This window comes from Poromitra crassiceps, assembly GCF_964638095.1.
Source record: "Poromitra crassiceps genome assembly, chromosome: 18".
Lineage (NCBI taxonomy): Eukaryota > Metazoa > Chordata > Actinopteri > Beryciformes > Melamphaidae > Poromitra > Poromitra crassiceps.
This window is the reverse complement of record NC_139636.1, coordinates 32137044-32156146: the sequence shown is the minus strand read 5'-3', so window position 1 is coordinate 32156146 and position 19103 is coordinate 32137044. Positions and strand designations below refer to the sequence as shown.

The 19103-nt window shown below is 43.6% G+C and overlaps 1 protein-coding gene across 1 annotated transcript in view; it reads right to left on the bottom strand.

Annotated features, from left to right (window-relative positions):
* klhdc4 (kelch domain containing 4) overlaps positions 1-17093 on the bottom strand; it is a 31034-nt gene extending 13941 nt beyond the window's left edge. Inside the window, exons 1-7 of the mRNA XM_083654380.1 lie at positions 16906-17093; positions 14182-14273; positions 13843-13921; positions 12270-12368; positions 10847-10983; positions 8683-8775; positions 6572-6734 (exon numbers count right to left, since the gene is read on the bottom strand). Of these exons, the coding sequence (XP_083510506.1) occupies positions 6572-6734; positions 8683-8775; positions 10847-10983; positions 12270-12368; positions 13843-13921; positions 14182-14273; positions 16906-16998 (756 nt within the window). The 5' untranslated portion in view covers positions 16999-17093. The remainder of the gene's footprint in view (positions 1-6571; positions 6735-8682; positions 8776-10846; positions 10984-12269; positions 12369-13842; positions 13922-14181; positions 14274-16905) is intronic.
* Between the last annotated feature and the right edge of the window lie 2010 nt (positions 17094-19103).

Below are 19103 nucleotides of genomic sequence, written 5' to 3'. Positions count from 1 at the left end.
CACTTTTGATTACAAAAATGGTCGTATCTATGGATGGACGACTTCTGATGGGAGGAACCAACGCCGTTTTCGACGCAGGCGAGATGACTTCACAGCTTCCAGTGGGCAGTCTACTGATGGGTCGGGCACTGATGCACCTTTTTTAGGGAGACCTCCAGCTCCACGCCGGCCCCAAAGAGCCAGATACGACGTCCGACGAGGCGAGGGGGCAGACGACACCGGCCAAGACGTGAGATACAGCATGCGACCACGCAGGGGACGCAGGTGATTAACCTGTCTGACAGGCCGCTGACTCTCCATGAATCATCAGTGCTTTCCAAGGGCCTGTCGTTTATTCCATCTAAGAGGGTTGAGTCTTTCACTACTCGTGTTGAATTGTTTAAATTTTTGAGAAATGTCAAGTTAACACATTGAGTGCCAGCCATTTTTTCATCCTGTAGGTAAGTTGTGCCAGGTTTTTTTTTGAGGATTCTGGCTCATTTTACAAGAGCCGAGGATTATTTTCTGTTAAGAATTCATGAACACCAATCATCTAAAAATAACTAATAGAATGTGTGCTTTCTCTGTCTAAAAGAGTTAGTTTGCAGAGTTAGTAGTTATGTAGATATTAGCCGTTGAGTACAGCATGGTTTCAGCGTCTGGAAATTTATTCAGAGATAAATGGCTTTTTGTGAAATTCGACAGAACAGTCACTTTAACCATTCATTTTTGGCATCAGTAAGACCGTCAGACATTCTAAACAATAGTTTTGAACAGTAATTTCCTCCATAACAACAGGAAACACCCCTCTCATTCAAACTCCTCCCTCCGTGTGTCTTCTCCTCCTTCCTCCTGGCTCTACAGCGGGCGTGTCAGAAGCGCGTTGCTGCTGCCTGCCTGCCTGCCTGCGTGCCTGCCTGCCTGCTTGCCTGCGTGCGGACGCTCCTTGTGCGAGTCAAGATGGGCCGGGGAATGCGTGGGCGATGGGCAGATGTTGATTCTGGCCTTTCTGAGGTGTTTCAAAGTGTGTTTCACCTATAATCTATTTTGCAAATCGCTCTCCGCTCTCTGTGTGCGGCCGCTCTCGGGCAAGACAAGTGTGGAATGGATTACTGTAAAATCGCCTCGCCATTTCCTTGAATGGCTTGCTCCAGCGGCAGTTTTTTCTTTGATTTCGCTCGTCTGGGGGAGCACTGTCAACACTTAGTGGGTCGGTAAAATAGATTATACACATTCTCTTGCTCCAATAGTGATCTCGAAGATGTAAAAGTTGTTGATTGATGTCCCACCGTCAAAAAAAAAAAATGTTTATGTAAGACGAGTTATTTCGGCTCTGGCACTCAAGCGTTGGATTATGTAAGACGAATTATCTCGGCTATGGCACTTAACGTGTTAAGAGCATTTTTCAACAGAGAGGCTCCCACACAATATGTCCATAGACAGCAGACTGCCATCAACACCTCTGATGAACTTGTTATTCCTGCAGGTGGGGTGCAGTTTAAGCCTAAGAGCACTTTCCTACCACCTGTGCTTAACTCCTCAGTAGCCACTTTCTGTAGACTTGTCGAAAATGATGTGTTTTCTGAGGTACATAATCAGCGCTCCAAGAAGCTTTATTCTAACATCACACTTTCTGAGCGTCGAGCGGTGGATGATCTGTCTAAAGACTCCTCTATTGTTATACGCAAAGCCGATAAAGGTGGAGCCATTGTTATTCAGAATAAGTCTGCGTATAGGACTGAGATCCTAAGACAACTTGATGATATAACTTTTTACATTCCACTGTCCTGTGATCCTACCTTGAAGTTTAAAAATGAAATTACTGGGTTTTTGCAGAAATCTTTATCTGATTCTATTATTTCTCAACAGGTATTTGATTTTCTTGTTCAAAAATATCCTCTACGGCCAGTGTTTTATACATTACCTAAGATTCATAAAACCTGTTGTGAACCTGTGCCAGGCAGGCCTATTGTGGCTGGAACTCAGTCATTAACTGAACCTATTTCTCAATATATAGACTCACATATTAAGCCTTTAGTGTGTCTTCTTCCTTCCTATTTAAGGGACACCTCTGATTTTTTAATTAAATTAGAGTCTGTTGAGGACGTTCTTGAAAATGCCTTTTTGTGTACCATGGACGTTACCAGCCTCTACACTAATGTACCACTTTCTAAAGGTCTAGAAGCTCTTTCGTACTATTTAGATAAAAGAAGCGTTTTGACCCCCCCTACTGGTTTTTTGGTAGAACTGTCCAATTTGATTTTGACCAGGAATTATTTTAAATTTGAAGATTCCTTTTACCTCCAAGTCCAAGGGGTTTCTATGGGGTCTCCTTTCGCCCCCTCTGTAGCTGGGCTATTTATGGGTAGGTTTGAAGAAGATGTTCTATACAACAACAACCCTTTTTTGACCTTGTTGAAATGTTGGTACAGGTACATCGATGATATTTTCTTCATCTTTTCTGGCACTGGTGAAGAACTGAATCATTTTGTTTCATTCATGAACTCAAGGTTGCCCTCTATTAAGTTCACTTTAGAGTCCAGTCTTGATTCTGTGTCATTTTTAGATGTGTTGGTTTCTAAAAAAGAACAATTATGTACAAGTGTGTTTAGAAAGAAAACGGACACTAACAGTTTCCTTGATTTCTCGAGCTATCACCCCCCTAGTCTAAAGAAAGGTTTGCCTTTTAGCCAATTTTTACGTCTGAGAAGGATTTGCAGCACTGATGCCACTTTTGAAGAACAGGCTATGGACCTGCGTTCTCGCTTTAGGGCTAAGGGTTACAATAATGACCTTCTTGAGCAATGTTTACAGAAAGCAAGGGGGCTTGACAGAAAATCTTTATTTTCATCAAAATGTCCGAAATCTAAAACTTCTCGACTTGTATGTGCCACTACTTTCTCTAATATGTCCACTGACGTGAAGAATTGTGTGATGAGACACTGGCACATTTTAACTAGTGATCCCCAGCTTGGTAACGCCTTGAAAGATCCTCCTATCTTTGCCCTCAGACGTGCTAGTAATTTGAGTGATAAATTGGTGAGAGCGGATTGTTTTAAGAAACCTGAACATTTTTTAGATTCTTTACCTGGTGGTAATTTTCCGTGCCGTCAGTGTGTTCAATGTAACGCTATGATCAAAGGTGAGTTTTTTGTACACCCTCACTCTGGACAGAAACTACGTGTGAGAAACAGAATTACCGTACATGCAAATCCACATTTGTAGTTTATCTCCTTAAGTGCCCTTGTGGCCTTTGTTATGTTGGCAAAACTATAAGAGAACTTAAAACACGCTTCTCTGAACATAAAAGTAGCATCAGGAACAAGGATGTTAAATCCCCTGTTGCTCGCCACTTTAATGAAGCAGGTCACGATGTTTGTACACTTAGATTCCAGGGTATTGAGATGGTAGGTACACCTCGTAGGGGAGGCAACCGTGATAGAGCTCTGTTACAGAGAGAAGCCTTTTGGATCCATCAACTACAGACTGAGTTTCCTAAAGGACTTAATGAGGAGTTATTACTGGGATGTTTTTTATGAATTTTGTATTTTTGATAGTTATCTATCTATTGTCTAGGTAATGTTATATATTTTCATTACCTATGTTCTATTAGTCTTGGTCTCCATATGCACTTTATTTATTTGACTGTGCTTTAGGATCTAGTATTTTTATTGACTTCTTGTATTTTTTCATATGCACTTTATCTACTTCACTGTGCTTTATGATCTGAATTTTGCCTTTATTGTATTGTTTGCTCATGCACTTTATCTACTTCACTGTGCTTTATCATCTGGATTTTGTCTTTATTGTATTGTTTGCTCATGCACTTTATCTACTTTACTGTGCGTTATAGGTTTCTATCTTACTTTGTTATTTCCATAGACACTTTATTTACTTTACTGTGTTTATCTATATATGACTTGTTAAGTTTTTATTTTATTTTATTTTATTTTGAAAAGCTGAAGTAGGAAGTAACAGACAGTATATAAGGGTCTATCATTTCCTGGTTCTTTGTACACTGAGGAAGACTTCTGTCGAAACGTTTGTACCTGCCATCTGCTTCAATTAAATTAACAAAAGGACATTTTTGAGAGTGCTGGCTTTTCTTCTCCTTCATAGACCATTTTGAGCCGTGCACCCACCAACTGTTTTTTGTGAGTGTGCTTGTTTTTTCCCCTTTTTCAGATGAGTTTAGAAGCCTGGAAGCTGCAGCCGGGGAGCTGAGTCCTACTTTCAAAATGTGAGTATAGTAGCCTAGCTAGCTAGGTTACATCATGTTACCTGTCATGTTTGTTTAGCTGTTAGTCACAGGCCACAGCGCTAGTGTCTGATATTCTTACTACACTGCGGCCGAGGAACACGCGACGTTATTACTAGAGTAAAAATATATATATATATATATATACTGTATATTAGGGCTGTCAAAGTTAACGCGATAATAACGCGTTAACGCAAATTCCTTTTAACGCCACTATTTTTTTTTACGCGTGATTAGCGCATGCACTTTCTGTGATGTTTGAGCCTTAGTCCGACCCGTAGTTTGGGAAATCAGGAAGCAGTAACGTTGATAGCAAGCAGAAAGAAACCTCCGTGAGCAGAAAAGGAGGAAGAAAATTGTTATAATGGCAAGTTCAGCTTCAAATTGAGAAGATGTCCCGCATTTTGGGTGAGGGAGAGAAAGAGAAGGAGAGAGCGCGATCAGACCATTGCAGGGAGAGAGACACACACACACGCACACAGACACAGACGGAGAACGCGGGGGGGGGGGGGGGGGGGGGGGAGAGGGAGAGACTAGAGAGAGAGGCAGAGAAAGCGAGCGAGAAAGACGGGAGGGCGATCAGACCAGAGTCAGAGAGAGACCAACGGAGAGCGGGAGAGAGAGACCGAGAGAAAGCGAGAGGGGGAGAGAGAGCTGGCACACAGCTGCTCCTGGATAGCGGGTTAATTTCACACAGAGCATCCTGAGAGATGTGAATTCCCTGTAACTAGTAGCAAAAATAACAATATACCAATGGCCAAATACTTACCCATACTAATGATAATAGCTACTACCCATATTAATACAACAGTGCATCTTTGCACAAAGCTCCCATGTTTAAGGTACCTCGGTTTAAGGTAGATTTAGAACAGATACAAAATGATGTGATTAATTTGCGATTAATTGCGATTAACTATGGACAATCATGCGATTAATCGCGATTAAATATTTGAATCGATTGACAGCCCTAATATATATACTGTATATTAGGGGTGTCACGGTACACAAAAGTCACGGTTCGGTACGTACCTCGGTTTCGGGGTCACGGTTCGGTACGAATACGGCACAACGGAGAAAAAAAGCAACAAATCCCAAATTCAGTTTTTTTCCCTTTGAATTTTTCTTAATTCTGTGTTTTGCTTTTTACGCTCATTTTACCATCAGAAATAGTGTCTAATAAGTGTGAATGAATAAATGTCCTCAAAAAAGGCATTCAGGCACATCCAACACAACAAAGCAGGTGCAGGAACCAAAACCAGTCAAATGTAAAAAGAAAGAAGGTGAGCTCCCGTTTACCTTTTAATTAGCCATCCAATACATATGAATAAATGTCCACAATTTAATAAGATCTAGGCAATCCACACAAAAAGGTTTTACTCTAGAGCAGCGATTTTCAAAGTGTGGGGTGCGCCTCCCTCTCAGATGTCTGTATTCCAGCTGTTTGACAGGGCAAAGGCATTTCCCCCCGCTTGAAATATTTAATGTACACAGGTTTGTAAACAGAGTGCATGTGTGGAGTAGCCTTAAGCGCAAATTATGCTCACGCGACATCACCGGTGCTGACTGCGTCGAGGGGGTCGCCGCAGCCGTTTGCCCTATCGGCGCAGCTCGGCAGGAGGTGGCGTGCAGCTCCTCGAGAATGTGACTCTGCGGCGTCAACGCAGACGTGACGTGACCAGCGCGAGAGCTGCGATCGGAGTACTTGTTGTGAGGAACGAGGAAATGCAATTGCAACGAGGGTACCACAAGCCACCTAGTGTTTTTGAGGTGTACCGCAGCCAACGCGCCGAGTTACAAGCTTACGTTGGAGTATAGTCTCGCTGCCGCCGCTGGTCGGCAACAAGGCTCCAAGTCGAGGCTGCGCAGAACCCTGTCAGCGCCTTAATACTCCCACCCACCCCTCCCCCACTGTCTGACAGACAGCGGGGTGGGTTTCACTTTCCCAAGTAGGTACGCTAACGTTATTGGATGCGAGTTTCGAACGTTCCATTCAGTGAACGCGGATTTCTATGGCCCTTGTGTTGTTTTGGTGCGTCTTCTTCTGTGGCATTTAATTCAATTCAATTTAATGGAGTTCAAACAGCATTTAGGTGCTTTACCCCCACCTTCTGGATTTGACGTGTCGCTTCACGCACCGAAACCGTGGCGCCCATACTGTGAATTCACGGGACGAATACAAGTACCGCGACACCCCTAATATATATATATATTATTATTATGCTATCAATTGATCGTTCATTTTCCCGAATTTCGATGATGGAAATGTATTCAAAATACCCATCCCTAACACACACACACACACACACACACACACACACACACACACACACACACCGTTTTAGAGTACCCTCCGTAGATGATGACGCCCGAGGCATCAGGCGTGGAGGTCATCTGGCAGGCGGAGCGTGGCGAGGGGGCGGAGCCTGATGGAGAGAGGCGGGACCAAGAAAAGGAGTCCAGGGAGAAGGAGTAGATGTCGTTGTAGTAGATAAAATCCCTACAAGGGGAAGACAGGAGAGACAGGAGAGACAGGAGAGACAGAGGAGGACAGGAGAGACAGGAGAGACAGGGAGGACAGGAAGACAGGAAGAGAGGAGAGACAGGGGAGGAAACAGCAGGAAATAAAGAGAAGAGTGAGTTCATCAGTGATGTCATAAGAGCATGTGTGATGTCATCAGTGATGCAAAGTTGCGACATCATCGGTTTGTGACATCATCAGTGATGTCATAAGAGCAGTGAGCCCCGCACAGTGCGCGAGCTGCAGGGCCGACAGCATTTTTTTTTTTTACCTTTATTTATACAGGGGGAGTCTCACTGAGAGCAATGCTCTCTTTTTCAGGAGTGCCCTGTTCACATTCACACACACACGTTCATACCTGGAAGCTGACCAGCACAACCACAGTCTGATCTGCTGGCCACTGAGCAGCTCCACTGGAGCGGTTGGGGGTTCCCCCCTAGCGGGCCCGCCGGCGGGCTGAGCCCTTGTCATCTCTCACAAATGACTCTCTATAGCAGCTTAGGAAGCAGGCAGGGAGACGTACAGCACACCAAAATGTCGGGAAGAAACGTGGCTACAAAACTCTGACAAGCATTTGTATTCAAACGAAAAATAATTCCAACCCCAAGCAACAATATCACCATGTAGCAAAAACAAGAAAACAGTGCATGCCTGCGTTTATGTGGTGATTTGTTTTTGTGAGTGAATCTTTTCTCTCCAAACGAGGCGGCTTTCGAAAGCTCGGAGTCTCCTCTTTCCAACGAGGTATAGCTCGTCTCTGAGAGATGAAAACTCACTCAGTAGGCTGTCAAAGAACAGCAAAAAAGTGTTTAACGTTTTACAGATAAAACTACAAGTTATGTCTTACCTTTGCCGTTTTCCAATCAAAAGTTGTGTTTGACTTCATAAAAACGCTACTAATTGCTACTCCTAATGCCTCTTCATCATCTTAAAGTGTTGTTTTTTTACAGTCATCGTGTTTACAAAGCCATATGGAGGATTTTACATGGAGTGGTCATCTTCACAGAATAGACGAGCTTTGGGTTCAGTCGACAGCATTTCCTGAAAAAACTGCCTGACGTAAATTATTTCAGTTCACGTCGATTCTATTGGCTCTGACGCTTCCATAGAGGTGTCAATCATCGAAATAGGCCAATGGGGTCCCGAGATATCCCTCTGCGTATCGCCCCAGGCTTTGCAGGCAAATTGAAGAAGCCCTTTTGATGCATTTCACAGAGTAAAAATACAGATATAAGGCTTGAGGGTTATCCAAACCATAACGCATATTAACTGAGTACCTATAGTGATATGTAAATAGGAGAAAAAAAAGGTATTTCAGTCTTCTACCATAGAAAACTCAAATGGCACCATGATGCCCAAAATGTGCCCAGATCAGGTCCGCCTGGGCCTACATGTAGTAAATCATCTGTAAAATTGCTCTGGTTCACTTTCTAAGGATTTCCTTTGATACAAGCACTCATAAGATATTAGTCTACTGCTCCATAGAATAATTTGGCTACCAACCCATGATTTTCAGGTGCTTTTCATCCAAAATAGTGTTGTTTTTTTTAGGCGGAGCTTGAATTTTTAATTTTTTGCCATGTTCCAACTGATTTTACTCTGATACAGTACTTTTGTAACTGATTCTGACACTTCTACAGCAATCTCACAGGTGTTGGCTAGCTTTTGAAAAAAATAATTTTCAGAAAATACCCTCTAGTTGTGGAGATATACTCCATTCAGTTCGGGCATGTCATTTTCGGCAGGTGAGCTGAAAAATAGGCTTAGGGATTAACAGGTTAAGGGCCTTGCTCAAGGGCACCTCACCTCACCTCAGCATTCCCTCAGTTACAGATATCAGACAGGACCTGCCCATCATCCTCCCTGATAAACATAGAGAAATCACCATCACCATTGTTTATGATTCAGAAACCTTCTCCTACTGTACCTCGTGCTTTCATGGAAGCCTCCAAACACCAGTAGCTGTTTCTTGCTCAGGACCATCCTGTGGCCGCTCCTACCAGACGGACCACCCGGCGCCCTGGAGGGGGGGACAATAAAAAACACACAAACACACACACACACACAATACACACTTTCAGTCATTTCTGATCTCTAATGTAGTAAAGTATTGGTTTAATGGAAAGCAAAAATACACAACATAGAAGAATCAGAAAAATCAACACCCTCACAGCCACAGGACCTGAGGCCTGTACCACGAAGCAAGATTAGTGGCTTAACTTCAGGTTTAACCCTAGGTTTGCCGTGCTACAACGCTAGTTCACTTCTTACTGAGATAGATCACCATGGCAACTTATGCTCTAGGGCTAACCTGCTCCGGAGCAGGTTAAGCTCAGAGGATAAGATCAACCCATGAAAGACCCACCTTCTGACCAATCTGGAAACAACGAGTCACCATTCATATAGGATCCCCGGATGAAAAATAGATTGCATTCAAATGAAAGAATCACAAAAGGGGAAAACACACATATGGCTCCCGTTGAATTACCGTAAATTCCAGACTATAAGCCGCACCGGTGTATAAGCCGCACCTGCAAAGTTGACTGTTTTTTTTACATATATAAGCCGCACCGGACTATAAGCCGCGGGTGTTTTAATGTTTTTTTTTTTTTTTTTGTGTTTTAATGTTTAATTACCATATGTAAGGGTTCATGCACAGAGGGGATTGTCGGGAAAGAGATGGCTGTTTGAGGAAGCTCCCATTTATTAACATTTCAACAAAACAACATAACACAACACCACCTGTGTTTCTTTTTTACAGTGCACACAGTGTCATACAGTGTGGTGAAAAGAGGGCAAGAGAGGAAATTAAAACAGAAGTGGATTTATAGTTAGAAAGAGTGCTAAAGAAGAGAGAATTCCGTTTTTTTTTTTTTTTTTTTATCCATAGATAAGCCGCACCGTTATATAAGCCGCAGGGGCCAAAAAAGGCCAAAAAACGGGGAAAAAGCCGCGGCTTATAGTCCGGAATTTACGGTAATCGAGGACTGAAGCCTTGCACTTGTTGCAGGCTACATAATTAAATTAAGCCCTACTTACCACTTTGGAATGTGTTTTTATATTTATTCATTTTTATGCTCCCAAGTAGGCTAGATACGTTTGACCCCGCCGATCGATTGCAGCTGACTCTGCTGCCAATACCACAGGCTATTTTCATCAATGAAATCTATGCCCGCGCGTAGATTCAGTTCAGCAGCTTTTTTAAATTTTATTATGATATTTTATTGGTAGCCATTTATAGGAATTATTCCATCAGTGCAAGCAAACACATCATGAGATCATTATTATTCATTGAGCCTAAATGGTCTAAATACACCTACAGATTTTGGAAATTTAGACTGAGATAGATTACACATTACTTCCACTCGCAAAAAAGACATGCAGGTTTTATTGAGTTTATTGAGAGGTGAATTAAAGCTGCTGTAGATACGTGGAGGCAGAAACCGCTCTTCAAAGAAATGACTGATGTGAATAAAAGCGGTAACTTTAGACAGTAATTCGGGAACAGGCTAATAATATCCAACGTGGATTTTGATTCTGACATAAAGTATAGCTCCGCTAATTAATACAGTTTGATCTGCGCTTTGAATGAATGAGGAAATAGGCGTGTCAGACGCTGTAAAATCTGAAGCTGTCCATATTGTTTTGCGATTGGCTAGTTGTTACAAACCACGCCTCTTTCGTGGGCACGAGCTCGTGTGCACGAGCATTTTCATGTGCACGAGCTCAGAGCTGGATAGGGAAATCCTAAACTGACAGAACCAGCCGATAACCACGTTCGTGCTATGGTTGAGCTCGGTTGCGATTGTCTGGTTAAGTCAAACCAGATCAAGGGACAGATCCTGGACCCGTTTATTCTCCGGGCCCCTGGTTTTAAAAATACACAATCAAACAAACTGTTGACTGTTAACATATACCTGATGATCTCTCTTGTATGCAGATCCACTTGTAACAACCACAGAATATCAATACCAATCCATCGATCAACCCGGTATTTATAACCCCCCCACATTACTGTATTCACAACACCAATCTATCTACTACTAATCCATCTTTCCATCCATTGATTATGACATCTGGCCGATACATACTTGATGTTCTCCCAGGTGTGTGTGGCCAGGTGCAGCACCCAAAGGTCCTTGTAGTGGTAGAACTGTTCCCCGTCTGGAGAGGCAAACTCTCCCCCAAACACCCACAGCTGGCCCCCACCCTGGGGAACCACCACCGCCTGGGAGCCAAGGAGGGAAGGAAGGAGGAAGGGTTAAACTGAGTTGATGACGTTGCTATCATGTGACTGGTGCAAAATCAGGAAGCATGAATCCAGTTGAGGGTAGTTCTATGGTGGGTGAAGTCTAGTGGTCTTATGGCTCCGTTCCTTTCCGAGAAGCGTTCAAAATATTATCATCGCAACACCAAGTATCGCCATCTTCGTTGCACGGTTCTTTGTCCTGTCTCTGGCTGTAACACTGCAATTTCCTCAGCACACTTTCTACGTCATGTCATGCCCTGCCTCCTGCACTCTCCATTCAGGCGCCATGCCTCGGCTAAACCACAGAGAATTTCCTCCTGTGTGAAAACAAATGACATATGTTGTGTTCTCCATGTGTGAACGGGCAACTCCAGCAAATGTCCGGACCTGAATCAACAAACATGGTTCAGAGTTCATGTCTGAAAACGGCTTCTGTCAGAAAAGGAGGTTTGATGTCCTACTACTCCTGCTCACTGACATTATAATGCTCCTGCTACTGTACTCTGCCCCGTTGTAGTTATAACTGTGAATCGCATAGCGACTGCAGCTGATCATACTCAATAGGTTTCATGTATGATGTGCCATGGAACCATACCAAAGTCTGCATGAAAAGAGGTGTGAGAGCCTCCGCGGTCAGGTATGTTCACCTGGTGAGCGCAGCGGAGTGGGGGAGGAGGTCAGGTATGTTCACCTGGTGAGCGCAGCGGAGTGGGGGAGGAGGTCAGGTATGTTCACCTGGTGAGCACAGCGGAGTGGGGGAGGAGGTCAGGTATGTTCACCTGGTGAGCACAGCGGAGTGGGGGAGGAGGTCAGGTATGTTCACCTGGTGAGCACAGCGGAGTGGGGGAGGAGGTCAGGTATGTTCACCTGGTGAGCGCAGCGGAGTGGGGGAGGAGGTCAGGTATGTTCACCTGGTGAGCGCAGCGGAGTGGGGGAGGAGGTCAGGTATGTTCACCTGGTGAGCGCAGCGGGGGGGAGGAGGTCAGGTATGTTCACCTGGTGAGCGCAGCAGGGGGGGGGGGGGGGGGGTGTCAGGTATGTTCACCTGGTGAGCACAGCGGAGTGGGGGAGGAGGTCAGGTATGTTCACCTGGTGAGCGCAGCGGGGGGGAGGAGGTCAGGTATGTTCACCTGGTGAGCGCAGCAGGGGGGGGGGGGGGGGGGAGGTCAGGTATGTTCACCTGGTGAGCGCAGCGGGGGGGAGGAGGTCAGGTATGTTCACCTGGTGAGTGCAGCGGAGTGGGGGAGGAGGTCAGGTATGTTCACCTGGTGAGCGCAGCGGGGGGGAGGAGGGTTAGGGATCTCCGACTTCACCCAGCTGTTCTTCTTGATGTTGTAGAAAAACAGGTCGTTGTACAGATACGTCTGCAGAGATTGGGGGGAAAAATCAAGTTATTTCTGTGGAATTTTCACAAGGTTGAAAAGACAAAATTAGTATGCATGCTCTTGTTGGATGGGTATGGGTATAATGGGTATATATATATATATATATATATATCGTCGCTGTTGTGCCAGGACCTCGAATGTGCCTTTTTTCACTTTTTTATTTTTTGTCATGAATCAATGCCATTGGTCACCCTTCACATCTCTGTGTGGTTTTTAACAAATGGACCAATGGAACCAATGGAAAAGCATTAAAACGAGCTTGTGAGTAAATCTCGTAACGCCATTCGCCCTCAATCTGTCAGTCAAACCTCGAAATTCGTCCCCTACCTCCGTCTGTACCCCCCCACGCAGGACAATAAACCCGGAAAAGTCACACGGCAGACGCGCTGTGTATTTCTCATATCGTTTTGACTAATCCTGGCTTCCTCTGACGTTAATATATCAATCAAATGTTTTCCAGTTATTCCTAAGCTGCAAACTTGTTTTAACATGCAAATCGGAGTGTTTTCTGACGAGAATAAAGTAACGTTAACGCTACGTTATGTCAGACTATTTCTCACCCCATGCGAAAGCCCTCGCCTCGGCCATGAGAGGCGAGGGAAACGCTGCTGCTCCTGCGCGCGCCCCGGAGCTTGGGGCTCGTGCATGAGCATACGACTCTCTCCCGCCTGACTGGCCGGGAGAAAGTGCTTCCAAGTCGGACTGATAATATAAACAACATCATTTGAGCTTATCCAGGTAAGATATTAATAAAGTAATGACACATTCAGTGGGAAACTAACTATAATTAAGACATGTGCCAACTTTGACGATTTTTTAACTTCCTGAAAAGTTGCTGTTTTGGAGACTCGAGGTCCTGGAATGACAGCGACGATATATATATATATATTAGGGATGCACCGATATGAAAATTTTGGCCGATGCCGATAACCGATATTAACATTGCTGTTATGGCCGATAACCGATATTTACCGATGTTGATATGATCTGTATCAAACCACATTTTTATGATCATCACATTTTGTACATACTGAAAAACACATGTTAACACTGAATTTGAAAAAGTTATGCATTTCTTTATTTGCAAAGCCTTTGGAAAAGCCCATAAATCATAGATTTACTGCATTATTTCATATCAATGTGAAGAATTTGGCTGATAATGATAACCGATATTAACATTGCAACATCTGACCGATACCGATATGTTAAAAAATGACTAACATCGGCCGATACCGATATGATTGCTGATATATCGTGCATCCCTTATATATATATATATATATATATATATATATATATAAACATAGCAAATCTAAGCTATGCTGATTACCAACAAATTAAGTTTGCACCTTCAGAAGGAAATATTTTGAAAGTCTGCATGCAAAGTGAAAAGTTTAGTTTGACAAAAGACTACCGGTAATATGCAAAAAGATGTGCGTCGAGTTATGACTACCTTCTTTCCATTGAAGAATTCCCCTCCAAACAGGATGAGTTCATCTTTCTCCGGATGGGGAGACAAAGAGGCATTCAACCTGAGAAACACCAAGAGACAATTAAGAGACACTGATTGAGATACCATGTATCTTGCTAGCATGGGTGATAGCAGTGATGCTTAACCCATTGATACCTGATGCAGCATTTGTGTGTATATCCCTCATTTGTGTGTGTATCCCTTTAAGACCGCGAACCGCGTTAACGCGGTTCGCGGTCTTAAAGGGATACACACACAAATGCTGCATCAGGTATCAATGGGTTAAATACAGTCTTCTCTCAAGAAGATGTAGTCTTTCACCTTGCTGACGGAGGGGGACAAGCCGTCTCCACAACCTGTGTCTTCTTGGCATCCAGAGTCTGAAACTCAGCGATCAGGGCCTCCAGATCCTCCTGCAGATGGAGAGGGATCAAGGGAGTGAGGGAGGGAAGGAAGGGAGGAAGGAGGAAGCAAGGAAGGGGGCAAAAAGGAGGGAAGAAGGAAAGACAGAAAAGGCAGCTGGAGGATATAATGGCTTTAGCTAATGTGTAACTGTTAATGTTGGCACTGGTTAATAATGTTCCATTTGTGTGACACTACACTGTTGAATTTTTAAAGCAGCTAGCTATTTTTAGTAAACTATCTAGTGGACAGACCAACAGCTACCCAGCTAGCTAAAAATATGTTTCACAACAGATCGAGGACATTTGAAATAAAGTACGAAAAAGCTACCAAGATAACGTTAAGCACAGAAAAAAGCACAAGGTCAGGACAGGATAGCAGTAGGTTAACGTTACCTAACGAATGTTATAGAAGACAGCAGTCATTCTATGGCAAAGAATGACTGTGGGGGTGTCCAAACTTTTATGAATGGAAATTACCGGGAAGCTGCTTCTCGCATCATATCTCAGAGGGGAACCGTCTGGGCCTTCTAGGTATTCAGTGAAGGCCCAAGAAGAAATTGAAAAGAAAATAATTTCCCCCCTAATAAATTATTTGTATTTGTTATTTATTCGTTTTTATTCACTGAAATAACAGTAATAATGTCACTAAATTGTTATGATCTTGGACTCACTTTGTTTCAGCAAATATAGGGTTAAATATTTGGAATAGCCTCCAACAGCCGGCAAATGGTATTTGATTGACAGCAAGCCAGCAACCCTTCGCGAAGACCCGACTCTGGTCATGACATGGGGACGACAATTCTGATGACAGGTGTTTTAACCAATCAGAATTCCATTAAGTTGTGGGGTTAGCCAATCACAATTAGTTGAGTTGTGGGTAGGATATTTCCAGGCATTCGCAATTACAAGCCAGGAGCCAAGGAGTTTATGATGATGTGGTTGTGATAGTAAAAAGGACGCGCGCAGCGGTTTTTTCAAAGGATTTCAACGCTTCGTTTACATGCAGTTCGGCACAAGATGCTCTATATTACTGCTGTGTGCTCTTCAGCGTCAAACCAGTTTGACTCTGATGAAGACGCTGTGCGTCGAAACGTTAGTCACTGCACCTTATTAAAATCACTTTCCAGTTAATTGAGTGCTCCAGGATCCTCCTTTCTTTGTGTTGTTTGTGTGTTGTGCTCTTTACATCCACCCCATTGTACACACAGTATCGCGCGATCTCGTAATTCCCGCGCGATCTTGCATCCAGCTGCCAGGCAGCGCTCGGAAGCGCTCCGCTTCTGAAACGTGTGCGGTGGGACATGCTGCCGTGCAGAGGACGGAGCAAAGATGTGGCGCAGCCAGAACGCTGCGCAGACGGACTTGGTGGGACCAAGGTGTCAGAACGCTATGAAAATCATGTTGAGAGCGCTTCCATTGTGCACAAAACACAGCGCACGGAGCGTTTCTTTTGTACTCCGTTTTGTTTCCCCCTGCAGCCGCGTGCAGTACAGATAGCAGCACAACGACCACACGGACGGTAGCCAGCTGGTTTTGTCTGTTCAATGTTGTTCACTGTCAACATGAAAGACAGATTATTGCCAATTCTGGCAGCAGCGGAGGTTGAGGATTCCTCGGGAGGAGAAAATGTAGGAGTGGAAAAGACGAGCAGCGCGCTTTTCCTCTAATGTTCAACTTTTTTCAGCTTTAAAGTTTAAAACGACGCCCACAGCGCTCCTTCAAAAACAAAAGCGCTAAATGCCAGGTGCGTTCATAGAGAATGAATTGCAGAAAGACGCTGGCAGCTCCAAAAGCGCTTTGGGTGTGAATGTCCCCTAAGGATTTTGTTTACCATCTGAAAACATTATTATTGCCTGTTGTTCCTACTTGCTTGTATACAAACTGTATGATAGTGCTGTCATCATTAGGTGAACAGAAAAAACGTGAATTGAACTTGCTTGATCAACCACTACTGTGTGGAGGGTCACATATCATATATGTTGAGAGACAACCCGAGGGCCACTTAGGGCCGCACTTTGGACATGCTGCCTGGAGCAGTAGTGGCATAAACCACTTGGGCCAACGTTAGCCTCAACGCGAGACTCATCAGTCATTCTTCCTTCTTGATGATGAGTCTCGCATTGAGGCTGTGCCGTATATTTAGGAGAGGAGAAGCTTCCTACTTCCTAGTGATGACAGGAGTTGGGAGTTTGAGTATTTCCTGGCGTGTTTTGCTTCCCAGGTGCGCTGGATTTGCATTGATCAGTGATCAGTCAGTGATCAATGACACTGATCAATGATCACTGACTGAGCCGCCGTCTCCGTGTGACTACATGTTTGCTCGTCGCGTGCACCATGATATTGAGATCAAACACACCCTGCTGTAAATTCAGCACAGGCTGTGGAAAGACTGCTTTTAAACGGTTGTTTCACGCAGCAGTATCATTTTAACAGCACCGACTAAATTACTGGCTTCCGTAGGACTTATATCTTTGGATCTGCAATCGGACGTCGGAGACGAGTAGGAGAGCCTTTCCCCCTTATTGCCTATGAGAACGCTATATGACCCTAACTACTGCACGAGTATAATATACGGAGTAGCCTACAGTAGTAGGGTCACTTCTGGGGCTAAAAGGCTAGGCTAACGTTAACGTTAACGTACCTCTTCTCGTTTGGACCTCTTGGAAACCTTTTTTTCCATTTTGGCAGCTGTCTTCTCCGCTCCCTTCACCTTCTTGTCTTTCTTTTTACCCATGGCTACTCTAATGCACTAACGAATACACTTGGCAACACAGATAATTGTATCTATTTGAATGAAATCTGTGCGACATGCCTAGCTAAACAAATACCCACATGTCACTCCTTTCCTCTGACAAACGAGGGTTTTACTTCCTGCAACAAAAGTGACGTAATGAGCAGCGTGTAAATCACTCTGCGCCATCTAGTGCTCGGGAGGAGAACTGCAGACCAGGCGTCTATCAGGTAACATTTTGAACTGAACTTCAACTTGGTAACCTAGTAAGATTTTGTTTTCAGTGCACATGATATAACTGTCCCTTGTGCTATTTCACATCAGTCATTCAGACATATTCCTCCAGGGTGTGTGGAATGTCACACAGCCAGAGAGACACATCTACTAATGAGCAGCAAACAGTCTTGACACCCTGAGTTGGCATCTGTTTACTGCCAAGACCCCTCTGACACATATTCACTCACATGCACGTGTGTGTGTGTGTGTGTGTGTGTGTGTGTGTGTGTGTGTGTGTGTGTGTGTGTGTGTGTGTGTGTGTGTGTGTGTGTGTGTGTGTGTGTGTGTGTGTGTGTGTGTGTGTGTGTGTGTGTGTGTGTGTGTGTGTGCGTGTGTGTGTGTGTTCATGGACTTGTATAATACTTATGCAGCATCAACATATAAACACACATATTTGTCTGCCTGCCAACTTAAGCTGTATGATGCAACTTTTCTCTTTATTGGCCCCAAATGGCAGCAAAAGGCAACTATATGGATTCGGAACATTTGAATTTGAGATCAACTTCAGCATCTGACTCCCAGAGATGGGCGAAAATACATCAAAAAGTATTTTGATACAAATTACAAATACTTGCTCAAGAAATGTATCACAATACAAATACAAAATACTGGTCTGAAAAATGTATTTGAAATACAAATACGTATTTTGTATTTTGAAAATACATAAAAATACATTTTATAAAAACCGATAAAGAGCTCCAAGGGTTAGTCAATTCATCGTTTAATTGCCAAATATTACATTAATTGCCTATTTTGATAATCTATTAATCATTTTGAGCCATTTCTTTCAGGAAAAATGTCCTAATTCTCTGATTCCATCTTCTCAAATGTGACATTTTCTGGTTTCCTTAGATGGTAAATCATCTCTTAGTCCTCTCTGACAGTATTCTCCTTTGTGTACCCTCTAACACATTACAGTTTTTCCATTTCAGTTTTAGCTTTTTTTCAGCACAGCTAATTTCTCCCTCACTTCAGCTGTTAATCACCTTCTGTGAGGGCTTTTGACTTAGAGGCAGCATTTCTACATGTTAACCTCAAGTTTTCAAACTTTGACCATGTTTAGCCACAGATGACAATATAGGTGGAGACTCTGGAGATGATGCGCCATGGCTGCAGTTATGGAAATCGCCCACTCCACGGACTCCCAAAATCGTGACTGACAGACAGACAGACACAGCCCACCCACCTAGGTGCCATCATGCAACTGTGCACCGCATTGGCTCATACTGCATCACAGTTGCTCGAGTGACATCACTGATGACATCACAACTGCCTGAGTGACATCACAGTTGGGCAATCAGTTGCTTGAGTGACATCACTGATGACATCACAACAATTACTCAAGTGACATCACTGATGACATCACAATCGTGACCCACACTGTCTGCCGCCACTCCCACGCCACACCCACCACCACCCACTTAGCCAGATTATATTAGTTGTGTCTCTCTAATACACTGCTTTGAATATCCAGTAAACCGTTTCATTTGCAGATAGGCCAGTGCATCATGCAATATCAAATCATCACATTTATATTAGTAATTTATGTCTGGGGGAATTTCCACCAACACGATGCTTCACTACTAGTGTATGCGAAGAAGTGATGTGAAGTCTGACTCAAGACCCACCCTACTCTGCCTCTGATTTGTGGTTTGTTCTGAGGGTAAGCCAATCAGAGGCAGAGTAGAAGTGATGTCAGTCACATTGCCTTTTTTTATCCCACAGTTTAAACCTGTGTCAATGTCAAAAATTTGTCAATTTGAGAATAAAGTGACATAACATAAAAAAAAAAGTATTTTATGTATTTAAAATACACAAAATACAAGGTCTGA